Source organism: Oryx dammah, unplaced genomic scaffold (genome assembly GCF_014754425.2).
Source record: "Oryx dammah isolate SB20612 unplaced genomic scaffold, SCBI_Odam_1.1 HiC_scaffold_13, whole genome shotgun sequence".
NCBI classification, from domain to species: domain Eukaryota; kingdom Metazoa; phylum Chordata; class Mammalia; order Artiodactyla; family Bovidae; genus Oryx; species Oryx dammah.
The window spans coordinates 29,351,917-29,375,133 of record NW_024070197.1 but is presented as its reverse complement, the minus strand read 5'-3'; the positions used below and the strand labels follow the sequence as shown (position 1 = coordinate 29,375,133).

Genomic DNA, 23,217 nt, shown 5'->3' with positions numbered 1-23,217 from the left:
TCAGTCCCGCCTTCTTCCCCCATGCCAGGGGAAACAGAGCCGGGGCAGCGGGAGGCCCAGAAGTACACAATGTTTTATTGAAAAAAGTCAGGCTTCAGCTGGCTGGTTCCATTCAACTTGGCTTGGTGGGGGTCCCCGCCCACAGGAGCTGAGTCAGATCTTCCTGCAGGCGGGCTGGGCCGGATCCCTCCCTCGTCACCCTTCCCCTCCTCTCTGATGGTGACATCCAAACAATAAATATGCAATAAATAGCGCTCCCGGGCCAGCTGCCTTCAATCCCCATGTCAGCCCCCACCAGTCTTCTCCAGTCAGGACAGGCATCCTGGCGTGCTGGACGGGCAAGTCCCCGAACCTCTCAGGGTCCCAAGGGACCTCGGATCCATCTCCATGGCCAGGTCTGGGCCCAGTCTCCAAGGAGACCTAGTAAAGCTGGGTCCAGGGTGAGGCCAGGCAAAGTGGGGCTGGCAGGTGGGTGCTGGAGGGGGACTTTGTGTTACCCTGGACACCTTCACTCTAGGCCACAAGTCTATACTGGGCTCAGGAGTAGATGGTGATGACTTCACGGCCACCGCCACGTACCAACAGCACTCGTTCGAGGCCCTCGGTCAGCACCTCCAGGAACTCCATGTCTGTGGGGCATCAGTCAAGGAAGTAGCGCCCAGGGAAGCACCCAGGGAAGTCTGGCCCATCAAGCAGAGCTGGAGTACCCTGCAAACCCCCAGGGCATCCACGGACAGGAGCTCCCAGCCTGACCTCATACACTGCCCATCTCCCCACCAAAGGATCCAGTTCTCATCACCCTCGCTGTTCTTGGGTGGTCCGGGCATGTTCAGTAGGACCAGGCGGGCGTCATGGGAGCGTGTGACAATGACTTCATTGAGCTTCACAGCCGTGTGCATGCGCCGCACATTAGACTGGTCCCTGCAGATAACGTGGCTGATCATGGATCCCACCCCTGGATCACCCCACCGGGCTCATCTGCCCCCATCCCACCTCCACCCTCATGCCGGGATACAGCTGGGTCCATTTCTGCTGCACTCACGGCTTAATATGCACCAGCTCCCGGAAGTTGTCAGGCGTGTGGCTGGGGTCCCAGGGTTCCGTGGCCATGTACTTGTCCCGGGTCCATGTCATCTGGATCTTGTCAGTCCCAGCTGCAGATTCATCCTCCTCGTCCGAGTACAGGCTCTCCAGCCGCAGGGCTGAGTGCCGGTCCTTGACTAGCTGGGCCTGAGGACAACCAGAGGAGGTTGCCTCAGTGCCATGGGGAGCCAAGCTGGCCCAGCGTGATCACTCAGCCTCAGGGAAAATGAGGGGGGCCGCAGTGAGTCATTCTGATGCCCCCACTTGATGGCCTCTACCCAAGCCAGACCCTGCCCTGAGCTGAGAAAGGTCACTGACCTCTCGCTCCCGCTCTGTCTTGGTCAGCCTCATCTGCCGCAGCATCTGGGAGCGCTGCTCCATCATCAGTGTGCGCTCGTAGGTATACGCAGAGATGTCGCTATTGTGCTGGGGAGAGGGTAAGCCATGAGGACCAGGCTACAGGGATTGGGCAGGGCATCCACAGGGCTACGGTGGGCAGGGGGCTCACCATCTCCACCACCTCCACCTCTGCCTCTAGACGTAGGTGGTATAGGAAGATGGCCAGATCCTTCTTCATCTGGATGCTGTTGTCGTCCATCTGGGCCACCGTGAAGATGCGCATCCGGCATTTCCTCCAAACCTGCGGCCACGAGGGTGGTGGCTCAGTTGCACCCCCCCTGCACGGGCCCAGCCCCTCACGCCATGGCCTGAGCACCTGGCCCACCTTGTGCTGGCGCAGCAGGAAGGGCAGAAGCATGAGCATGCCGCCGTCATGGACAATCCACCACACGTCGATGTGGCCCTCCAGGTAGCGCTCGTGGTTGCTGGGGTAGAAGGCGATGTTCTTGGGCACAAGCAGGGCCAGGTGGGCAGCCGTGGTGCAGCGCACGGTGTCTAGGGAAGAGGAGCACTATCGATCGTCAGTCCATGACCCTCTGGCCTCTGCCCCAGCTTAACCCCTGGCCCCTGCCCTATGTGGTCGAGCCCAGGCCCTGTATCTCACACACCAATAAAGGTCTTCCAGGCGCGTGGGTCCTCGCTCTGTCGCCAGCCGTAGGGCCAGCCCAGCACCACGGTGTTGTGCCTCATGCCACCCAGGCCACAAGACTGGATGAGGTGAGCCAGCCCCTCCCGCACCTTGCTGGCCACCACCACCTGGCAGAAGCCCTTCACCTTCTCAATCTCCATCATGTTCTTGATTGTCTGTAGGGAACATACCTGGGTCAGAAGGCAAGGCCATCCATGTCCCCTCTGCTGGGTTCCCTGCCCAGGCCCCAGGATACAGAGCTGCTTGGTGGTGGGGGAGAAGACGGGGGCAAGCTGCCCACCCAGAGACCATGCTTGCAAGATGGAACCTTCATACCCACCGGGCTCCTGCTCTCAGCTCTCACCTGGCTGGCCAGGACTGGTCCCCTCCCCTACGCACCAGCTACAGCCCAGACATCTCCAGTCTGTTTTAGGGTCCTCCTACCCCCGACTCCCGCCCCAGCAGTACCTGCTCAGCGGCCTGGGCCTCGCCGTAGCTCTCCAAGAAGCTGCCCTGGATGACAGAACCGACGATGGTCAGGCCCTTGCCAGCTTTAAGCTGGGAGGCGAAAGTGAGGAGCCGCGGGTACTTCACATGAAGGTCCTCATCTAGCTTCAGCAACACCAGTAGCTGAGGCCTGAGTGGCCGGATGGAGAGGCAGCCTGAGACCAGGGCCAGAGGTCTGCAGGGAGCCCAGCTCCCTCCTCTCTTGGCTCACAGGCCCCTTCAGGTAGCAGTGATCCAAGGGCCCGATAAGCAGGATGGTGCCCCTGGCAGCTCAGGACAGGGAACATGGACTAGGGAGGGGAGCCAGCACCCCATGACTCTCCCCTCTCACAGGGTCTCCCCCTGAGACCCTCAACTGCCCCCGCCAGGCCCGGGTGACTCACCGCCAGTTCTTGGTGTGAGGAGGGCCCTCCTCTAGCCGCAACAAGGCATAGCGGGCAGCGCTCAGGGACAGGCCTCGGATCCCATCGCCCCATTCCTTCTCAGCCCTGCAGAAGCCCCCAAAGGCTGGTGAGTCCCCCCTAGGACTTGTGTCCATGTGTATGTGGGATGGAAGGGACCAGGCCCAAGTCACAGCCCCCCAACCCCTGCGCCATGGTGGCTTAACGAAGGATGGCTCAGCTCCCCACACCCAACTACAGCCCAGCCCAGCAGCCCTGAGCACCCAAGCGGGTGCTCCCACACTCACCCTTGGTACTCAATGTACTTGTAGATCATGCCGGCGATGAGCATGGCAACCAGGGCATAGTACCAGGAGGAGACAAACATCAAGGCCAGGCAGAGGCTCATGCCCAGGAAGGATAGCGCCCTGGGCCAGAGATGGGAAAAGGGCCAGAGTCAGGGAAGGACCTCCCAGTCTCTCACCAATAGAAACTGTTGCCCGGAAAGTTCAAACCCCATCCAGAATGGTTTCCCACATAACTCTCATGTCGGAGAACCTGGCTCAGGGGCCCAGCTGGCACATACCAGTGATAGTACTTGAACCGAGGCCGCCAGTTGGGGGTCCTCAGGAGTGTCTGCACAGCACAGGCCAGGTTCACAAATAGGTAGCACATCAGGAAGAACCTGCAGCACAGGGAGCAGCTGGGACTGAGCGGCCCGCTTGGTAACCAGGTGCCCGACGTCCCGGACCCTCCCCAGGCTGGGCCTAGGCGAGGAGCCGAGACTGTCACAGCCCTGCCCGGCACAGCCAGGCAGGTCGTCTCGGCCTCACTTCGCCCATGCCCCGGGCCAGATGTGGATGGGACATTGTGGTGGTGCCCGCAGAGCCTGGTCCCAGAGGATGTTGAGACCGCGAGGGGGTTGCGGACAGGGGGAACAGCTGTGGAAGAGGATGGTATAAAGGAAAGTTCAGTGCCTGGACGCAGCTAGACAAAAGCCAGGCCTCTGGCCTGGGGGACCAGTTGGATGGGGGGCTCTCATGAGTGTGGGGAGAGGGCGTCCAAGGAGAGCCATTTTGAGTCGCTGCATTAGAGACACTTGAGGGACACTTCAGTGGGTGTGGGAGACCAGGACGGAAGAGGCCTGCTGCTTGAGCCCCCCAGGAAAGACAGGAAAGGCAGAGGGCTGAGGGGAGTGGCTGCCCACTTCTACCCTCAGCTGGTGGGTGAGGAGGGACAGACAAGGAGGCAGCAGGGCTGACGAGAGAGGGCAGGCCGGGGGCAGGGACTCTCACGGTAGGGGCATGCTCAGTCCCGTTAGGGCTACAGGAGAAGCAGCCTCAGCATCAAGGCTGACACATCCTGACACGGGCGGTAAGGGGCCACCACCCGAGACAACTGCGGCAAGGATATTTTCAGGTGTGGGTGGAGCCAGGCGGAGGTGTGTTGGGGGAACAGGGGAGCACTGACTCCGGCAGGCCTGGCTGTGGCTGGGGGCGCAGCTTCAGGGGGAAGGGAGCTCAGTCAGTCCTACCAGCTGAGTGGGGTGGTGAAGGGTGGCTTGGACATAATGGAACAAGCAAGAGGAAGCACTGGCTGTGGAGCAAGGTGTGTGGGGAGGGGCACAGTGGCCCCGGCACTGGTGGAGGTGAACAGTGCGAGGACACGAACTCTGCCTCTGAGACCCCTGGAAACTGCTGCGTGTTTGCCACCTCCTGCAGGGCACTGGCAGACTCAATGCCCAGCTGACTCCAGAACTTTAAAAGCAAGCAACTTGAAAACAGGTGTATGGGACAGTGGCTCATCAAGGGTGCTGAGATTGCGGCTTGCCCGTCCCTGCTCTGGGTGTCTCCCATAGAGGCACAAGGGACCTACTGGTCTCTTTAAAACATCTGAGTAAGCACTGGAAGGCAGAGGTTCAGAAGGTTGAACTCTGCTAGGCAAACATCCCCCAAGAGCCTGACCCATCTCCCAGCTGCATCCTCAACCCTAGACAGGGTCACAGACGAGTTGCTGGGCAGGGCTCCCGGCTAGGGTGTGGCTGAGGGTGCGAGGACACTTTCCCAGGGCCCTGGCCCTGCCCTGGCCCCCAGCTCACATGGATAGAATGGGGGCCACCATGTCCAGCGAGGCTATGAGGATGCCCAGCTCGGCGATGAGCGCCGTCAGGAGGAGGGCCCACGTCGGTTCGCCATTCGCCTTGCCATGGCCGAAAACCTGTACACACCAGGGGCAATGGGGTCAGAAGCGAAGAAGTTGGTCCCATCCACACATCAGGACACAAGTCACAGCCTGGCCTCCATCATCTCCAAGTCCCTCAAGGGCTCAAGTCACAGCCAAACCTATCCTGACAGGTACTCTGCCCTCCAATTTCCCAGGCCTCTCCGCTAACAGCAGCTCTCCCTGGATGGCTGCCTGGCCCTGGCCCCTAGCAGGATAGCATGCACCCGATTTACTGTCTACTTCTCTCCCTGGCCAGAGTGAGGGGCTGCTGCTGCTGCTGCTGCTAAGTCGCTTCAGTCGTGTCCGACTCTCAGGCTCTCCGTCCCTGGGCTAGGAACACCCAAATGGTGGGGGAGTGCAAGAGGCTCACCCGGAGGAAAGGGATGATATTGTCCTTGGCGATGGCCTGCAACAGGCGTGGTGCCCCAGTGAGGCTCTGCAGGCCAGCACCGCAGGTGGAGAAGAAGGAGCCGATGACGATGACCCAGGGCGAAGGCCAGGCTAACGTGCCCACCACCAGGTTTCTGCTGACACCGTCGCCATACCTGCAAGGGCCGGGCTTAGACCATGCTCCATACAAGGAGCCCCTGAAACCCTGGCTGTGTGAGGGGCTGGCAAGAGTCAAGAAGGACAGCTATGGGGGACAGAGCTCTGGCCCTCAGCAGAGGCCAGTCCACCAGCCCCTATCCTTCCAGCCCAGAACTAATCTGATGTCACCATCCTCTTAGAAGCCAAAGTCCTGGTGGGACTGACCCACCACGGACAGCCAGCAGCCTGAGGACATGTGTGGGACCACAAGTATGAGGAGGGCTGGGGTCTGGGCAGCAAAAGCTGAGCCCACAGCCACAGGGAGGGGCCCAGCTCACTCACTTGTCCCGGAGGACCACACCCTCGATGCAAGCGCCGAAGAGAACCACGCTGCTGAAGTCTGCAGCCACGTCAAGGAAAGCTGGACCTCTGTTGCCACTGCTGCCCCCACTCACTCCCCACACAGGGCCCCAGAGGCCCCCTCACCCAGTCTCAGGACACCTGCAGCTGAGGTTTCATGTGGGGTACAAACAAACCCCTTGAACGTGTGCATGTGTGTGAGGGTTAATGTATACGTGCATGCGTGTGTGGTGTGTCTGCACATGCCAGGTGGTAACTTAAACACAAGGAAGTGCCTCCTGCCCGCACACCCCCCTGCCACAGTGCCAGGCCTGGGAAAGGATACAGACAAGGGAAGTGGTAACAATGGCCAGAATGGTCCCCACTGGGATGGATTTCTGCGCATCTCGGAGGTCCCCAGAGCGGTTGGAGCCAGCCATGATGCCTCCAAAAACAATGAGACTCCCTCAGGGGCTCCCTTAGGAGTAGGGGCAGGGAGTGTGGGTGGGCAAGAGGGCTCACCTGTTACTGAGGGGAAGAAGATGCCAACCAGCACGGTGAAGGATGTGGCAATGTCAGCCACCACATACAGGGGCAAGCTCTCCTTCAAGCCAAGGGCGTCTGTGGAGGGCAGCCCGTGCTTCTCCACGACCTCACCCTTCTCCAGGTAGGCGCTCCATAGGTTTTCTGTGGGGGCGGCCACAACACCACTGCAGCCCCAGGGAAGTCTGGGGCAGCCCAGCCAGGGGCTGCAGGTATAAGAGGTTCTGGGGGCTCAAGGGGGTGACTTCAGCCCGATGACTGTGGTTTCAGGCACAGGGCCACTCTGGCCACAGGAAAGGACTGGCTGGCTGGAAGTCTGGAAGGCAAAGGTAGCTGAACTGCCATTGTCCACCACTGCCTGCCTCTGAGACAGAGGCTCTTTATGGCTCCTGTGAGAACTATCCCAGGCAGAGTCAGGGGCTGGTGGCTGGGGAGAGAGGGGCTGCCAGAATTTTCTGGGGGGCTGCTGCAGGCCTGGGACACTGGCCAAAACAGGCTCCGTTCAACCGAAATTTAGCTGCTAGGAGCTGGGCTGAGAGGACACTGCTGGGCTGGGAAGGCAGCCAGAACCACCCTCCGTTCCTGAGCTGGCCACACAAGGGCGGCTCTGTGCTACCCTGTCCCTCCATGCTCGTTCCCTCCTTCTGCTCTGCTGCGGGGGGCCGGGGTGGGGTGGGGGAAGCAGGCGGAAGGGAGCACACACCCTGGAGTACGCCGGCAGCTGCACCAGGGATGCCCGGGATCTCGGTCACATTGTTGAGCAGGAAGTAGGGGTCGCAGGACTCAGCCGTGAGGTTGGGGCCATGGCAGAAGAGGCTCCAGAGCTGGGTGGCCACTGTCTCATTGTCCACCACTGCCGTTTTGGCGCAGACATCAAACTGGTCCCGGGACAGTGTCCTGTTGCCCAGCATACATACTCTGTGGGGCGTGGGGGAGGTGAAAGTATCAGCAGCTGCTCAGCCTGAGACCCCAACTTGCTCCCATCTGGCAGCCTCTACAGAGAAGGCCATCCATGTAGGGGGGATGTCAGTATAATGCCTGGAGGTACTCCCAGGTTACTTACGGAAAAATAGGAGGGTCAAAAATAGACTTGATGCCTCCAGCATAGATGGAGAGGATGGAGATGATCACACAGGCCAGGAAGAGCGAGGCAAATTTGTTCACATACTTGACACCAACAAACACCACTAGGGTCATGAAGGTCAGAAAAATGGTCCCATATACCCGCATATTGTTCAAGGTGGCACTCGATGTGTCGTGAGTGCCTGTTGGGTAAAAAATGGCGGCTGGAGGGGCAATGTAGGTCTGAAACAAGAAGACAGATAAAGGAGGTTCAATTTTCCTGTGTGGAGTATGTCCTTAGTCACTCAGTCGTGTCCAACTCTTTGCAACCCATGGACTGTAGCCTGCCAGGCTCCTCTGTCCATGGGATTCTCCAGCCAAGAATACTGGAGTGCGTTGCCATTTCGTCTTCCAGGGGATCTTCCAGACTCAGGGATCAAACCCTCGTCTCCTGCATTGGCAAGCAGATTCTTTACCCCTTAGTTACTTGGGAAGCAGTGAATTTTATGTGAAATATATCTTAATAAAGCAATTATTTACTAAAAAGAAAAAAAAAAGGATCCAGACACAGGAGCTGACCTGAATAGCTAAACAGAAGTGGAATAGTTTGAGGAGCAACAAAGTAAATAATGATAGTATAGGATTATGAGCCAAAGAATAAAAATAAATATCCAGGAGTCCATACTGATATAAATACATGATTGAATAAATAAACAAATGGAAAAAAGACAAACTTCCTTACAGAAAAAATCCAGTTAATAAATGTAGGAATGTGGGAAATAGAAAAACAAAAATAAAGCCCCCAGAATATCCAGGAATAGGCTCCATGCTACAGACAGAGGATCTGGAGGTGGAAGTAGGCAGGCAGATCCTCTAAACATCTATTGTCTGGATGCCCAGGGGCGGGCACTGGTTAACCTATGCTCCCCATTGCCCCTCCCACTCTTTCCCCACCACCCGGGCAGTCCAGTGGGAGGCAGGAAGCTGAGTCAGAGCACACTTGGGGCCCACAGAGAGGGTACTGACTTCCCTAATTTCAGTAGTCTGTGAACTACCACCTGTAATGCTGTGACGGGCCTCGGTGGTGATGCACAGCCTGTCTCCACAGCTGAAATAGTGCCTGGGCAGCTGGAACATCCAGGGCCAAGGTGAAAACTGCCAGGCCCCTTCCATGCCTGATCCAAACTGGGAAAGGGCTGAAGGGGAGACTGGCTTGAACAAAGATCTTTCTCCCTCAGAGAGGCCTTCCTTATTGTAAGCCCTAGATCTGGACCAGATGTGAGGGGAGCATGAAGAGCCTGGGTTTATAGGAAAGGGGCTGTTCCAACAAGAACAGAAACGGCCAGGACTTAGCCTGACTTACCAGCAGGATCTCAATGGCCCCTAGGATGTACATGGCTGCCGCAAATGTTGTTCCCAGGTAGAAGCACAGGCCCACGGCACCTCCAAATTCTGGACCCAGCGAGCGGGAGATCATGAAATAGGAGCCCCCAGCTACAACAGAAAAAGCATACACAGGTCAAGGCTGGTTATTCTTCAAGAGGGCCTCTCCCATGACAATGCTTCACAACCATCCAGGGGCGCAGGGACTGCTTTTCCTATTTACAAATGAGCAGAAGGTTTAGACAACCTTGCCTAAGATAGCATGGTTAATAAGTGGCCAGGCTGGGGGTGGACCTGATTTCATCTAACTCCAACACACCGCATGGGCCAGTGAGATGACTACTCAGCTGGGGCAGCTCTAGGTCCGCTGCAAAGCCTCAGTGAGTTAGGTCAGTCCCCACTGACTCCCCTGGCTGACTGTGTCCTATCTCAGCACACTGCACCCTTCCCAAGGGCTAACTCTGTTAGTTGACCCTCCAGACCAGGGAAGGGACTGTATCTTATCTAGTTTTTTGCCCCTAGGGCCAGCCACAGGTTAATTGTCCATGGCTGACTCTCCTGCCTTGAATCTGTGCTTCCATCACAGTCTAACAGCCCTGGCAAGACTGAGTCAACCCTGGGCCTCAGGGCCAGTGAGGGTGCAGGTGACAAGAGCCATCCCATGCTTCTGGTTGAAATTGCTCCTGATAAATCTTATCTGTGAAAAATCTGGGAACAAGGATCAAGAAGCTTTAAAAAGGCCACTCCTTTTCACGCTATAATCCCACCTCTAGGACCTTCTCCTATTCATTGGAAGGACTGATGTTGAAGCTGAAACTCCAATACTTTGGCCACCTGATGGGAAGAGCTGACTCATTTCAAAAGACCCTAATTCTGGGAAAGACTGAAGGCGGGAAGAGAAGGGGATGACAGAGGATGAGATGGTTGGATGGCATCACCAACTCAATGGACCTGAGCTTCAGTAGACTCCGGGAGTTGGTGATGGATAGGGAGGCCTGGCGTGCTACAGTCCATGGGGTCGCAGAGTCGGACATGACTGAGCGACTGAACTGAACTGAGGACCTTCTCCTAAGGAAACTGCCAGGGGCATGAACAAAGATCAGTGTGCAAGACTGTTCAAGACAATGTTTACAACAGTGAAAAAGTAGAGAATAGGAGAATAATCACATAAATTAGATAATATCAATCCTGTTTTAAAAAACCAAATAAACTTTTTTCAGCATTTGAGAAATACACACACATACACACACACACACACACACAGAGTTTGGGGAAAACAATACATCTCAATACTTTATAAGACCCTAAAACCATGGACCAAAAGGCTAACTAATCGTTTTGAATTCAGGATGGTGGGATTATGGGTACTCTTCAATTTTTTTCTACATTTTTTTATACTTTAAATCCCTCTTCTGATAAACATATATTGGTTTTTCCCTATTACTTTTATACTAAAACTAATAAAACTGTTATTTGAAAAAAATAAAGAAGGATTCAAACACAGGAGCCAACCTAAATAGCCAAATAGCCAAAGTGGAACAGTGCAAGCAAAAAATTAAATGATAATACTAAGGTTATGAACCAAAGAATAAAATAAGTATCCAGGAGTCCACAGGGAAGGTATAAATACATGGCTAAATAAATAAGTAAGCGGAGTCTCTGAAAACCCAAGTCCAGTCTCATCATGGAAAACCCTACAATCCATAGTGTGGGCCAGGCTCATTGGCTTGGGCCACCAACAATGCCCTATTACCTTCTTTATCAACCTCAGCACCCACTTTAAAAAATTACTTTTATACTAAAAACAAAACAAAACAAACCCCAAACAAAGAAAACATAAAACAACAGCGATCTCAAATTCTATCAAGCAGGGATGCTCCTAAGTGGTGACACTTTCATGGATTCAAGGACTAAGACCCCACCAGAAAACTGTCTGGGGGGCAGGGAATGAGTGTTTCCGGGCATGTCAAGGGGGATTGTGGGCCCACTCCCCACCTCAGGCCTGAATGGCACTCACCCACCTGGAACCACACCATTGGTGGCGATGGCGCTCATGGAGATGGCCGTCAGCAAGGTCTGTGGGAAGGAGGACGGAGGTGAGCAGCTCAGCTGGGCGGGCTCTGTGGGGCAGCCGTGGCCCTGCCCCCCCAGAATACTCACACAGCAGCAGCAGATGAGCACAATGAGGAGGGCCTGCAGCACACCAGCTGTGCCCACCATCCAGGTCAGCCGCAGGAAGAGGATAACCCCAAAGATATTCTGCAGGCAGGGCAGGTAAACCCCCATGAGGGTGCCCATGCTGGGTGCCTATGGAGCAGGAGGGAAGTGGGGGAGATGGAGCATCAAGAGGGGGCCTTCATTGCTTGGCAGTCCCCCACCTCCAGGGTATTCAGCAAGAGAATAGGCTGGAAAAGGACATCCCAAGTGGAGACCTGGGGATACAGAGGGTGAGCTGACTGGATGGCCATGCTGACCTTCATACATTAAGAAACAGTTGGGGAGTGGGAAGGTATAAAACCTGATTCTTTTCCAAACCCCATGTGTGAGCTTTTGAGCCTCACGTCCCCTTCATGGTCCTGCCACCTTCCCTTCCTCTCTTCTTTCACAGTTCCAGAAAGTGAAGTCTATATCAGACCTCCACTTTCTCAGCCAGCAGGCCCTACTGTACCCAGGCCAGAATCTAAAAAGTTGTTCCTGACCCTCCGTCTCTCCCACGCCCCCATCCAGTCCAGGGGAAAGTAAGTCGTACCCAATGTACCTCTCAAGGTGCCCTGAGATCAGTCTGCCTTGCCTTGGTCTTAATCCCCTGAAGCTGGGGTGCTACACCTGGGCCACCTGGATAGTGCCTTCTTATGCCTGTCAACCTCTCCATGCTCCAGCCCACTCTGCTGCCAGAGCAGGACTCTGAAAACCAAGACCAGTCGCATCATCCTTACTAAAACTCCTCTGCATCGTCTATACTGTAATCCAGTGTAGGCCAGGCTCCTTGGCCTGGTCTACCAGGCATGCCCCATCACCTCTGTCAGTCTCAGCCCCGGACAACATCAGACCCTCAGAGCCTCTGAACCAGGGCATGTGCTGGGCACTGCCTGGGATGGTTATCCCTGCCTTACAGCCTGGCAAATTCCTCTTCAGTTAAACCTTCAGGAGACTTAACTGGTGCCTCTTCCAGGAAGTTACCCCAGGTTGCCTTAGGTGGAGTTGGTACTTCCTCTTGCATTCCCTCAGTATCTGATATACTCTTCTATCATAGTGGTCACAACAGGTCACGGTAATTGTTCACTTGAATGACCATAGTGGGGTAAACTTGGCTTGTTCACTGTTCTGTCATCAGCAGGCCCTGCAGGTACTCAAAAGGTGCTCCTAAGCCCAGTGAGTGATGCCTTAGAAGGCCTCTGGGATAACTTGTTGGGAAAGACCTGCATATAGAGTGGAGACTCAGGCTGGAGGGCAGGTAAGGAAAGTCTGTCTTAATGGGCACATCCAGGCAGGATTTCTCAACTACCTAAGAGCAGAGTAGGGGCTAAACAGGAGGCCAGGGCAAATGCTAAAGCAGAGTTAGGGCTGGTACCTTCTTGAAGAACTGAGCCCCACATGAGTACAGCACAGAGTTGTGGGGTCCTAAGAGCTTCTACCAGAGCCGCCAGCAAAGCCTGCTGCTCTAGAGCCGGGGTGGGAGAAAGAACTCTGTGGCCACAGGACCTCTTCTCCAGGGCCCAGGCCGGGTGCAGGATCCGTGCGCAGCCTAAAGGACCCCAGAAGGGGCTGGGAGGGCACTGAGTAAAAACAAATGGTCTCTCAAGCTGTCCTGTACAGAGCAAGTGATGGATACACCTCAGGTGGGTTCTGACTGAGCCCTTCTCAGAGGCCCTGGATCACCCACTGGATAGTGGCAGCTCCCAGCCTCCCCATTCAAGGCTGAGTCACTCTGGGAAAAGGGCAGTATGGGAAAGGGCAGGGCCGGAAATGCTTTCTGCATCTCTAAATAACCTCTGGCAGCCTCAGAAGGTCACCAGGCCACAGACAGAGTGGCTGCCATGGAGAGGCTGCCTTGGGTCTTGGTGTGGTCTGGCTGAAGGCCCACCCTTCCGGCTTTAAGCTTTTCTTTTCTGAGGCCCCTGCTCACAGCCGCCTGGGTGAGGACCACAGCTCAGTGGCCCCAGCTCCCTAGCTTTCTGCTGATTTGCTGTGGACTTGACCAGGCTCCTCCTTTCTCCATGAAACAGTGACTAGTGCTGGGACACTCAGTCATCCTCTGCCTCTTTAAACCCAGGGCCAGGGGAGCTGGCAGGTAAGCTGAGGCTGGAACCCAGCATCCTCATGGGCTCTTCATAAGGCCAAGGACCACAGCCCTTCACCAACCCAGAACACCTTGTTGAGATGTACTCTAGCCTTTCTTAGGGACCTTTTTACTCCCAGCCAGTGGCTTCCTGGACTTGGCCTGAAAGGACAGAGAGGAGACTCTTACCCAAGGATCTCACCCCTCACTGCAGGGCTAAACAGGGATAGCCAGAGATAAACAGAATTCTCTGCTATCTGCAGTTCAGAAAATATCATCAAAATCACAACCAACAGGATAGGGTGAGGGTCAGGTCTGTGTGACCCCAAGATCTCAGCTGTCCTCTCTCAAGTGTGGGCTGGGTTGCCTCCGAGAAGAGTGGCATGAGGGATCCCCAGCCGCCTGGTCAATCCTCTCTCTTCACCTACCTCAGTAATCTCAAGGGCAAAGGCAATCTCAAGGGCAATCTCAAATACCTGCCCAAATCTCAAGGGCAGGTCTGAGACTGGGGGATGTGGTTTATTCCAGCCAAGGGCTCCTCCTGCCTGTGAGGTCAGCTAGTGCCAGACCCAAGCTCCTTTTGGGTCACAGCTGCTTCCCAAACCTCAGGGAGTCAGGAGACATGGAGGGAAGCTGCTTTGCCTCTAAACTGAATATGTAGGGGAAAAAAAAACAACCCAGCCTTTGGTTAAACTGAGCCCCATCACACAGGTTAGGGATAGGGTCAAGTCATCCCTGGTGGCTCCAGTGGTAAAGAACCCACCTGCCAATGAAGGGGATGTGGGTTTGATCCCTGGGTTGGGAAGATCCCCTGGAGGAGGAAATGGCAACTCACTCCAGTATTTGTGCCTGGGAAATCCATGGATAGAGAGAGAAGCCTGTCAGGCTACAATGGGGTTGCAAAAGAGTTGGGTATGACCAAGTGACTGAACAACAACAAAGTCATCCCGAACAGAGGACGACTGGAGGGCCAGAGGCCTGGAGAGTAAACAGGGGTAAGACCAGGAGAGAGACAGGGAAGCCCCAGGAGGCAGTGTTTTACTCCTGTCACCCTGAGTCTCAGTACTCCAAGGGGCTACTGGAGAGGTCTGCCAATGGAGCCAACAAAGAAAGGGGCAGAAGGGTTTAGTCATCTGCTCTAGGTCACATAGCCCCAAGGTTCCTCGTTCCAAAGGTAACACCCTTACCCATCCTGATGGGATGCCAGTGATCTGGCATTCTACACAGTCACATACCTCAAAGGAAACCCACAAGTCTCCCAGTGTTATTGTGTTGGCCTTGTCTAGCTCAGTCACCTTAGGCAAGTTACGTAACATATTTGACACTCAAGTTTCCTCACCTGTAAAGCGGGGATGATAACAGAAACTGCCTCACAGATTTTTTGTGAAGATAACATGCAAGAACCCTGGCCCACTGCTTAGTATGATGCCTCACACACACACCACCCCCCACACACACAGGCCTAAGTAAAGGCAGTGGTCGCTCCCACCATTATTTCTGAGGGTCTCCCTGGTCCTCTGCCCTGAGGGGCTCCTCCTCAGCCCAGTCCTTGCCTCCTTGAGCCCAAAGTACTCAGTGCCCATCCTCCATGCTCACCACACCTAGCACCTACTTCCCCGGGATGCTAACAGCTACGTGGGGAAACTGCCAACTCCATGGTGTTGACTCTGTCCTCCTAGGAGCAGCCTCTCTGACCAGCTCACCTTGGCTGCTCTCCGACGGGCACCCTCTCCACTCTCAGCCTCCTCATGCTCCTTGGCGCCCTGTGTGAGGTTGGTGTAGCTGACGAGCTTGCCCAGAAGAGATGACACCTTTGGGCGGATGTCCAGCTCTTCCTGTAAACAGAGCCACAGGGCATTCTGGCAATTGGCCCAACTGGCACCAGGCTACCTGTGTGTAGCCAGCAGCCTGGCCTCTGGTCCCTTGCCAAGCCCTGAGGCAGGCTTGGGCTCCTGCCTGGGGAAGCCCAAGCCAGCCAACTGGGCAGGTGTGGGTGCCCCACCCCAGCACTCACTGCTCTCTGCCCCACCTTGGCTCAATCACTACCAGCCCATTTGCAAAACTACCTGCCTCAGGGGAAAGGGTAGGACAGACAGGCACACTTCATCCTGCCTGTTCTGGTTGGCCACCTCCCGGCTATGAGCAGGCCTCTGGAATACACATCTGTGCTCAACAGCCACCCTAGTGATCCCAGGGAAAGAAATAAATTAAAAGAGGAGTCAAGAGAGAGATGTCTGGGACAAATGAAGTCTCTCTTATCTGCCCAAACCCTGATCCTCCTGGATGGTCTTCCACACACCCTGTGAATAACCCACCTCAACCCCCAAGGTGGGATCCTAGCCCCCTAGCCCATCTTTGGGAGGGGTCAAGTCAAGAGGCCTCCCAGGACTCAAGATATGGCACAGTAGCTAGCACAGCTTCCTGAGCGCTGTGTCTCCACCTGCCAGTTGCCCATATTTAGTTTTTCCCTATCAATCAGCTCCCTTCTGACCCTACACACAAGGAGAAACTGGCTTGGAGTAAGAAGTGAAGATGCAGGTCTTTGAAAGTCTATGGAGACTGAAGAGCCTACGAGACTTTCACAGAATGTGGGTAGGTGTGGGTCAGAACTTAGGGGCCTAAACCATGACTTCAATTCAGAGCCAACTTCTGATTTGAGTCTGAAAATGATAAAATTCAAGGCCAAAGTCACAAAATTGGGAATGTTTCCAAAAAGAGATCCACTGAGGTTATAGATATGGAAAGAGGGGGCAGATTCAGTGAGAAGGACCAATTCTTGGTGAACTTGATGGGGCTAGAGTTGGAGGAGTCAATCAGGAAGGACAAGGAAGAGTTCACAGGAGAGGGAAGAATTGTGGACTGTGAGAAGTCCCAGATGTGAAAGAGACAAAGGAAATCCTGAGGTTAGAAATCCTGAGAGGTGGTGACCTTGCTGAGGGGCTGCATGGAAGTCAAAGGTAAACACTCTTGGAGGTGGTAATGGGGTAGAGGCCTCTGGGAAAGCAGTTTCAGTTGAAAGGGCCAAGAGAACCGCAGCTTGGCTGCCAAGGGAGCGAGACAGACAAGCAGAGACTGGAGAAGGAGCCCAGACATAAAGAGGCACAACACCCAGCCGGCTTGCTTAGCTAAGCCTTAGGTCCTGACAGGTCCCTGCATGCCCACACCCATGGCCCAAAATGGCTCCTCAGCTACCTCAAACAGTGCCAGGTTCCTGTCATGGTAGTCATTTCCTCTGGAAGCCTCCATGGGACAAAGGAAAGGGCTGCTCTCTTTATGGTTGCCATGTCCTGTAGAGAGAGAGAAACAGAATCCTAGTCAGGGGCTGCCTACTGAGCCCCCAGCATGCACTTCTCCCCAGCAGGCCTGCTGTCATCTCTGTGGAGCACTTTAGGGACCAGTGTAACAATACTGGGCCTCAGTTTCCCCAACATACCCTGTCAGCCTCCTTGAAAGAGCCAGAATCGGCAGACTGGCCAATGATCAAACCCAGCACGAACACTCATCTAGCAGGGGGCACAGGAGCGAAGGGCCCAGACGCACTAGCTTAGCACTGTTAACACCAAAGGGCGGAAACTGCTGAAGGGCGTGGCTCGGTCAAGGCCCGCCTTCAGACCACTCCTGAGACACACACTCCCGTTTTTCCCAGCCCTTCTGGAATACCCAGTGTGCCAGGTGCCAAGGGCTCAGTGTCCTCAGGGCTCCCCCAAGAGCTACCCTCCATATAGAGAAAGCCACACGTGACGCCTTCTGCTGCCATGATCAGCCAGCCACCTCCTAGCCACCCCATCATGCACCGCGCGGGGACGGCATTCTTGAAGGCCGCCTGAGGCATGCCGGGAGGAGCGGCAAGCAGGAGACTGTCCAGTGTATGGAAGTGGGCGCCCAGAGCTGTCTAGGGTAGTCTGGGAAAGCCCTACGAAAGCCTGACCAGGTGGGTGTGGGGCTGGGCAAGGACTGTAGTCACAACTCGCTTGTTTACGTCCCTGTCCCCAGATACCAGCCGCTTGCCCAAAACTAGGCGCGTGGCCAGTCCCCACGTCCACCTACCCCCCAGGCCGGTGAGGTAGGGCCTCAGCACCAAGGAAACCTCACAGAAAGGAGCCAGATGCACCTTCTTTCAATACGGCTGCCTCAACACTCAAAACTGAGCCGCTTTTTCTGGCCACCCAGCATTCACTCTTTCGTGTTCCAAACCGTGTTCATTGTGAGTCTCAGTGGGTGACATTCCCAGCTTTCCATGAAGCAGGCAGAAGACACCAAGAGTCCTTTTCTAGTTGCTAAGGGAGAAAAAAGCCCTTCAGTTTGGAAACTGTGGTGGCAGTGACTGAAGGCCTCACAGCTGACATCTTGGTTCAAAGAAGCCACGTTGGTGTTGGATGGCAATGACTACGGCAGCAGTGTTGGCCTGGTGTCCTGTGATGGAAGTGGCCAACAGAAGTGTCTTCACTGATCCAGACTAGTGGGGTATTCTGGCCATGCCTGGTTTTGTGAGAGCTACCTGGCAACCTTTTCTTGTTAAATAGCCCCCAATCCATTTCTCTTGTTTGCAGCGAAAAATACTGAATGATGCCTCCTCCATTTCATACATCCTCTTGCCATCAATGTGAAACTTAACTTCTCTGAGCAAACAATCACTCAGCAGGTGCTCTGCTGTGGATTCTTTACTGCCCCAAGAGACTGACAGGTAAAGCATGTTGATGACAATTTCTGGGGCAAAATCAGCTGTTCCTTCCCACAGGATGTAAAAAAAGTACATCACCTCCTCTAGGAACCTGGACTAGCTAAGTAGGTGAAGCAGCTCAGTACCAGAAGCTACATGTCTGTGTGTAGGTCAGTGCTAAGGGCAAAGTGGACAGAGATAGTGAGAGGTGAGGCCAGCCTACAGAATCACTTTAAAGCCTCGGGGTCGGGGAGGTGGGTGGTCACGTAGCTACTCAGACACCCTAAGACATTTGCTGTGCCCTTGATGCTTGTTCAGGATGAGGATATGGAGTCAAGAAAAACCTGAAAACCCAGGACATGGATGGTTCTTCAGTGAGAAGTCCCTTAAAACTACTCTTAGATTTTTGTGACAAAAATATCTTCCCTGAATAAGTCAGAGGCTTTTTTCTGTCCAAAAAAGGCAACTATAAGAGCTCATCTTGTTTCCCTTTCTGCCATGGCTGCCAGGAATCTCTAAGCTAAATTTATTTCTTAGATCCAGTCATCATCTGCCTCAGAGTCCTTGCCCCTTTCCTCTGCATGGTTTTGATCTTTCTTACAGTAAGAGTCCTTTGGGGAGGAATTTTTGTTGTCTATCTCTTCTGACCCTTCTGTGGAAGTATAAAGGATAAATCATTCTAAACTCCTGCACTGCAGCCTTCCCTCCACCACCACCGCCATTGTCTAACCCTAACCTCACCTCTCTAAGGACTGTATTAGCGTCTAGAAAACACAGAGCTGAGCACATAGCAGTCCCCCCAAAATGCCTGTGGATGGTCTGCAAGACCCAGTTGATCCCTTGTCCCTTCAGCCATGATGCCAGGGCAGCTCAGAGCCCTTCCAAAGGTTACCTTTAGTTCTCATAGCAATACTCCAGTAGGTATCATTTACTCTCTTTTAGTAACAAGGCATGTAAAGCTCAGATTCAGAGGCAAGGTGACTCAGTGAGAGGGCCAAACTTGGGTCCCAGGGTCCCCTAGATCTAGGTGAGAGCTGAGCTGTGGGTTCCCTACTCCTGCTTAGGACCCCCTTCCATCCCAGGAGGGATCCCAGGGTTGTAGTACAGGCCACAACTAAAGAGTGTCTGGGGGTTGCAGTTTTATCCAAAGCTCCTGGTGCTCAGTGGCCAGAAGCCAAGCTTGGATTCCTGTGCCTCCCTCTGTGTGACCTAGGGCAACCTGCTTACCCTCTCTGTGCTGCCTTGGTTTCTTTTCCTATGAAGTAGAGCTAATAACATCCACTCTTCCAAATGCCTCAGAAAAGGGACAGCCTGGTGCCAGACACCCAGCAGGGATTCCATGGAGTTCCCCAAAACCGCCTCAGTTAAGGACAGCTCCCATGGGATTGTGGAAATTGGGGGGAGGTGGGGTCTAAGCAGTGCCTGGGTATCTGTACTGCCCTCAGCTATTCCAAAAATCCCAGGGCAGGTCTGGGCATGCCTACCAGGCCAAAGCTACTCAGACGCCACCTGAGACCCCTGGTGAACCACAGCATGAAGGCTGGGCCTGGGGGCTGCCTCTGATATGTGTGTTCTGGCCAGCAGCTGTGAATGCGCCAGCTGCAAGCAGGGATCCAGGTGACACTCCTGGTATCCCTGTACAGGTATCTGCCAGGGGTACTCCTCTAGAACCTCTTCACCCTCTGCCCACGGTGGGCTGGATGAACAAGTCTATCTATACCCTTGGAGCAGAGGTATGGGCCTTGAGCGATTCAGATACCAGGCTGATGGGGGTGGGGGGGCCCATGCCCTCAGGGTCACTATTTTTGTACCCCTGACCCTTTGCAGCTCCCAACTAGAAGGATCATAACCACTCACCAGGGTGCAGAATGTCCCCCATACTGCAGACACAGCCACGATCTGGCTGAAAGGGAGGAAGAGGAGGTGGGGGGGATAGTGGGAGGAGCTGGCCCAGCCTGGAGGGACCTGGCAGGACTGAGCCAATGTGAGGCAGCCAGTTCCCTCTAGTCCTCTGTGAGAGGCCAAGGCGGAGCCTGAGGCTGGGCTTCGCTCTGCCTAACTGCTGGTCCAGGCTGATCTTAGGGATGCGGCCCAACCCAGCCTCTGGGGAGAGAGAGCCTCCAAGGGCTAGCAGAGGAGCAGGGGTGGCTGCTGGCTCCTGCTCTGTCCACTGGTCCCAGGCTGGGGCAGGTGCCGGCAGGGGTTGAGGTGTGCACACCCTCACAAGCTGTCAAGCCTGTTAAATTTCCATGACGTCCAGCAGCCCATGCCACTGCGCTGTGCCATCTCCACACACAGCAGTCAAGTGACACACATACAGCCATCACCCACATGAAGCATGGATCACCTCAGTCAGGTCCGCATCAGAGACAGATCCAAGTCAGATCAAGATAACATCAGCTGACACATGCCACCAACATGCATGTCCCCTGCAGATCTCCATCAAGGTCAGTAACAGACCAAGCATTTGTCATCAGTCACATCACCATCCTCATCACCGCAGGCCACAAGAATGTGCTATCCTGACCCCAGGCTGGCTCTGCGGTACCCCACAGCTGTACACTTGCACAAGCACAACTACACACGCATATGCTGCTGCACACCCAGACACAGGTTCTTGGAGTGTTCACACAAGAGTGAGCCCTGCAAGGACAGGGCTCTGGGGGCCTCCTGGGGAAAGAGATAGTGAAAGTCAAGGGCAGGCAGCTAGGAGGGGGAAGCCGGGTTTCAGGCCCAGTTTAACAGCTAGGTTAAGAGTTAGGGCTCTGGAGTCTCCCACCCTCGATCTGAATCCCCTAGAGCAAGTTACATAACTACTCCATGCCTCACTTCACTCATTCCTAATAGTAACACTACCTATCCCAGGGTGGGAAATTAGGAGGATTAAACGAGTTAATTCAGGTAAAGTGCCTAGACAAGCCTGGTCCCTTGTGAGTGCTCCACACGGGTGGGGTGTCCACTGTACCTACAGATGTAAGCTGGGATCCATGTAGCACTCAGGCAGTGGCCCACAGACCCCTTCAGGCTTCCCACTGAGGGGACTGGAGTGCTGGGCGGCACACAGAAGGAAGGAGAAGGGGAGGGGAGCGGAGGAGAGAGGGTGATTTTAGGGAAAGAGATGCTGAAGCACAAAAGTGTAGGCGAGACAAGAAGAGGTTAGGGGCGGTTGGCAGGAGGTGAGAGGGCTGGGGTCCCGCCTGGGGCTGTCGCTCCCAGGCGGCAAGAGCCACAGATGGAGGTTCAGCGCTCTTCGCGCCCCAGGCGGCCCCGCTGGCCTGGCCACGTCTGCAGCCCCCGCCCGCGGCCCTCAAGGGAGGAGCTGGGGTGAGGAGGGAGGCCCAACCGCGACAGCAGGCGCCGGGGGCCCAGGAAAATTGTGTCTGCGCGCGAGAAGTTGGGCACTGTTTAGCGGCGAAGGAGTCTAAGAAAAGTTAGGCCCTCATCGACGTGTGCGCGCACGGCCCGGCGTCTGTGCGCCAGCCGGCCCCGCATGGCCCGCTCCCCGCCCCGGCCCGGGACCCCGCCGGGCGGCCCCTCACCGTCCGCATCGTCCCGATCGGCGCGCTCCCCGTAGTCCACCCAACTCAGACCCTCGAGGTTGTCATAATCGCCGCGCCGCGGCCCGTCTACCGGCACCACGGTGAAGTGAGGCATCCCGCGCGCTCGGCCCCGCCGCGCCCGACGCGCCCGCCGCCCCGGCCGCCTGCCCGGCTGTCCCCGCCGCTCCGGGCCGGCGCGCCCCGCCCGCTCACATTCCTCCCCGCTGCGCTCACTTCCTCCGCCCGCCCCCCGGGCCGCCCCTCGGGGGCGGGGAGCAGGAGGGGCTCGAGGCCGGCTCCTCCCTGAGGGGGGGCCCCGGAGGAGTGAAACCCCCGGGGCTGGAGTACTATTCCACGCCCTGAGGGGGCCCGGTTCCTGTGTGACCTCGGGTGGTGAGCCGCCCTCTCTGAGCTTCAGATGCAGTGCTTGTAAAATGAGGACATGCACTTGGGGCTGATGAGGGCTCCTGAGGTGGGGCACGAGGTGAGCTTTGTGCCTAGTGAGCGCTCAGTGACGTTTCTGTGATGCAGGGCCGGGGAAGAGTAGGCAGGAGCGCAGAGCTCATTCAAGAACCGCCCAGGGGCCTCCTCGGCACCCTATCCCCATTTTCATCATCTCTTCCACCTCTCCTCCGCATCCCTGGAAACCAAGGGAGCCCCAGGAAGATCCCATCCCTTCGCCCACCCTCCAGTGTGTCTCTGTTAGAGGCTGCTGGGGGGATCCGTGCCCTTTCACTAGAAGCTGCTTCCTTCTTGGAAGTAAGGACACCCATTCCCCCTCGTCCAGCCCCACGGGCCTCTTCAGACGCTGCATTGGATTCTTTAGCCAAGTTCTTTCATCTCAATTTTATCTTTTTCTGTCTCACCTCCGGGGGATTCCTTTTTGTTATTGTGCAGTCGCTAAGCCATGTCCGACTCTTTGCGACCCTAGGGACTGAAGCAGGCTGCTCTGTCCTCCACTATCTCCCTTTGCTCAAATTCATCTCCATTGAGTTGGTGATGCTATCTACCCAAGCCATTTATTTCTTTACTCTTAATTTTCTTTCACTTTCTACACCATTGCTTCAGATAAGTTTATTCAGGTGGCTTTACTTTAACATCTTTATCTTTCTAGACCATTCTTTCAGCTATTTCTCTATCAGAAAACCCCAGTGCCCACCTCCATTTTTTTCTCCCTTTTATGACTCAGAGGGTTTTAGAATATCAGAATTAGTGGTATCTTTCCAACCTACTACAGACTCTGCGTCTCTGGGATGGAATCAGGAATCAGTCTCTGGGCCCTGCAGGAGGACTTGGGAGCTGACCTCTATTCTGGCCCCTACCCTACTCTCATCCCAGCCAAGGCCTGTTGCTTTGGCCTGTCTTTCATGCCACATTCAGTTGCTCACAGTAACAGCCTTCCAATGAACTCCCTGCTCATGGTAGAGCCATCTCTTCTTTTTTTAAAAAAAATATTTACTTATTTATTTGACTGCACCAGGTCTTCATTGTGGCAGGCCAGAACTTTAGTTGCGGGCATGCAAACTTTTAGTTACAGCATATGTGATCTAGTTCCTTGACCAGGGATCGAACTTGGACCCCCTGCATTGGGAGTATGGAGTCTTAGCTACTAGACCACCAGGGAAGTGCTAAGAGCCACTTCTTTTGAAAAGAAAGCCCAAACT

General features: G+C 55.1%; 1 protein-coding gene across 1 annotated transcript; it reads right to left on the bottom strand.

Moving 5' to 3' along the window:
• Positions 1-55: 55 nt before the first annotated feature.
• SLC12A4 (solute carrier family 12 member 4) lies at positions 56-21,735 on the bottom strand. The gene is made up of 24 exons (XM_040253253.1): positions 21,554-21,735; positions 16,547-16,641; positions 15,058-15,189; positions 11,236-11,382; positions 11,097-11,151; positions 9,056-9,186; positions 7,694-7,935; positions 7,334-7,548; positions 6,610-6,774; positions 6,434-6,532; positions 6,091-6,148; positions 5,591-5,765; positions 5,096-5,214; positions 3,584-3,682; positions 3,306-3,425; positions 3,001-3,105; positions 2,579-2,747; positions 2,091-2,286; positions 1,808-1,977; positions 1,592-1,723; positions 1,402-1,509; positions 1,043-1,230; positions 788-921; positions 56-629 (listed from the first exon to the last, which is right to left on the bottom strand). The coding sequence occupies exons 1-24, from the start codon at positions 21,666-21,668 to the stop codon at positions 538-540; spliced, it is 3,261 nt and encodes a 1,086-aa protein (XP_040109187.1). The 5' UTR covers positions 21,669-21,735; the 3' UTR covers positions 56-537.
• Positions 21,736-23,217: the final 1,482 nt, after the last annotated feature.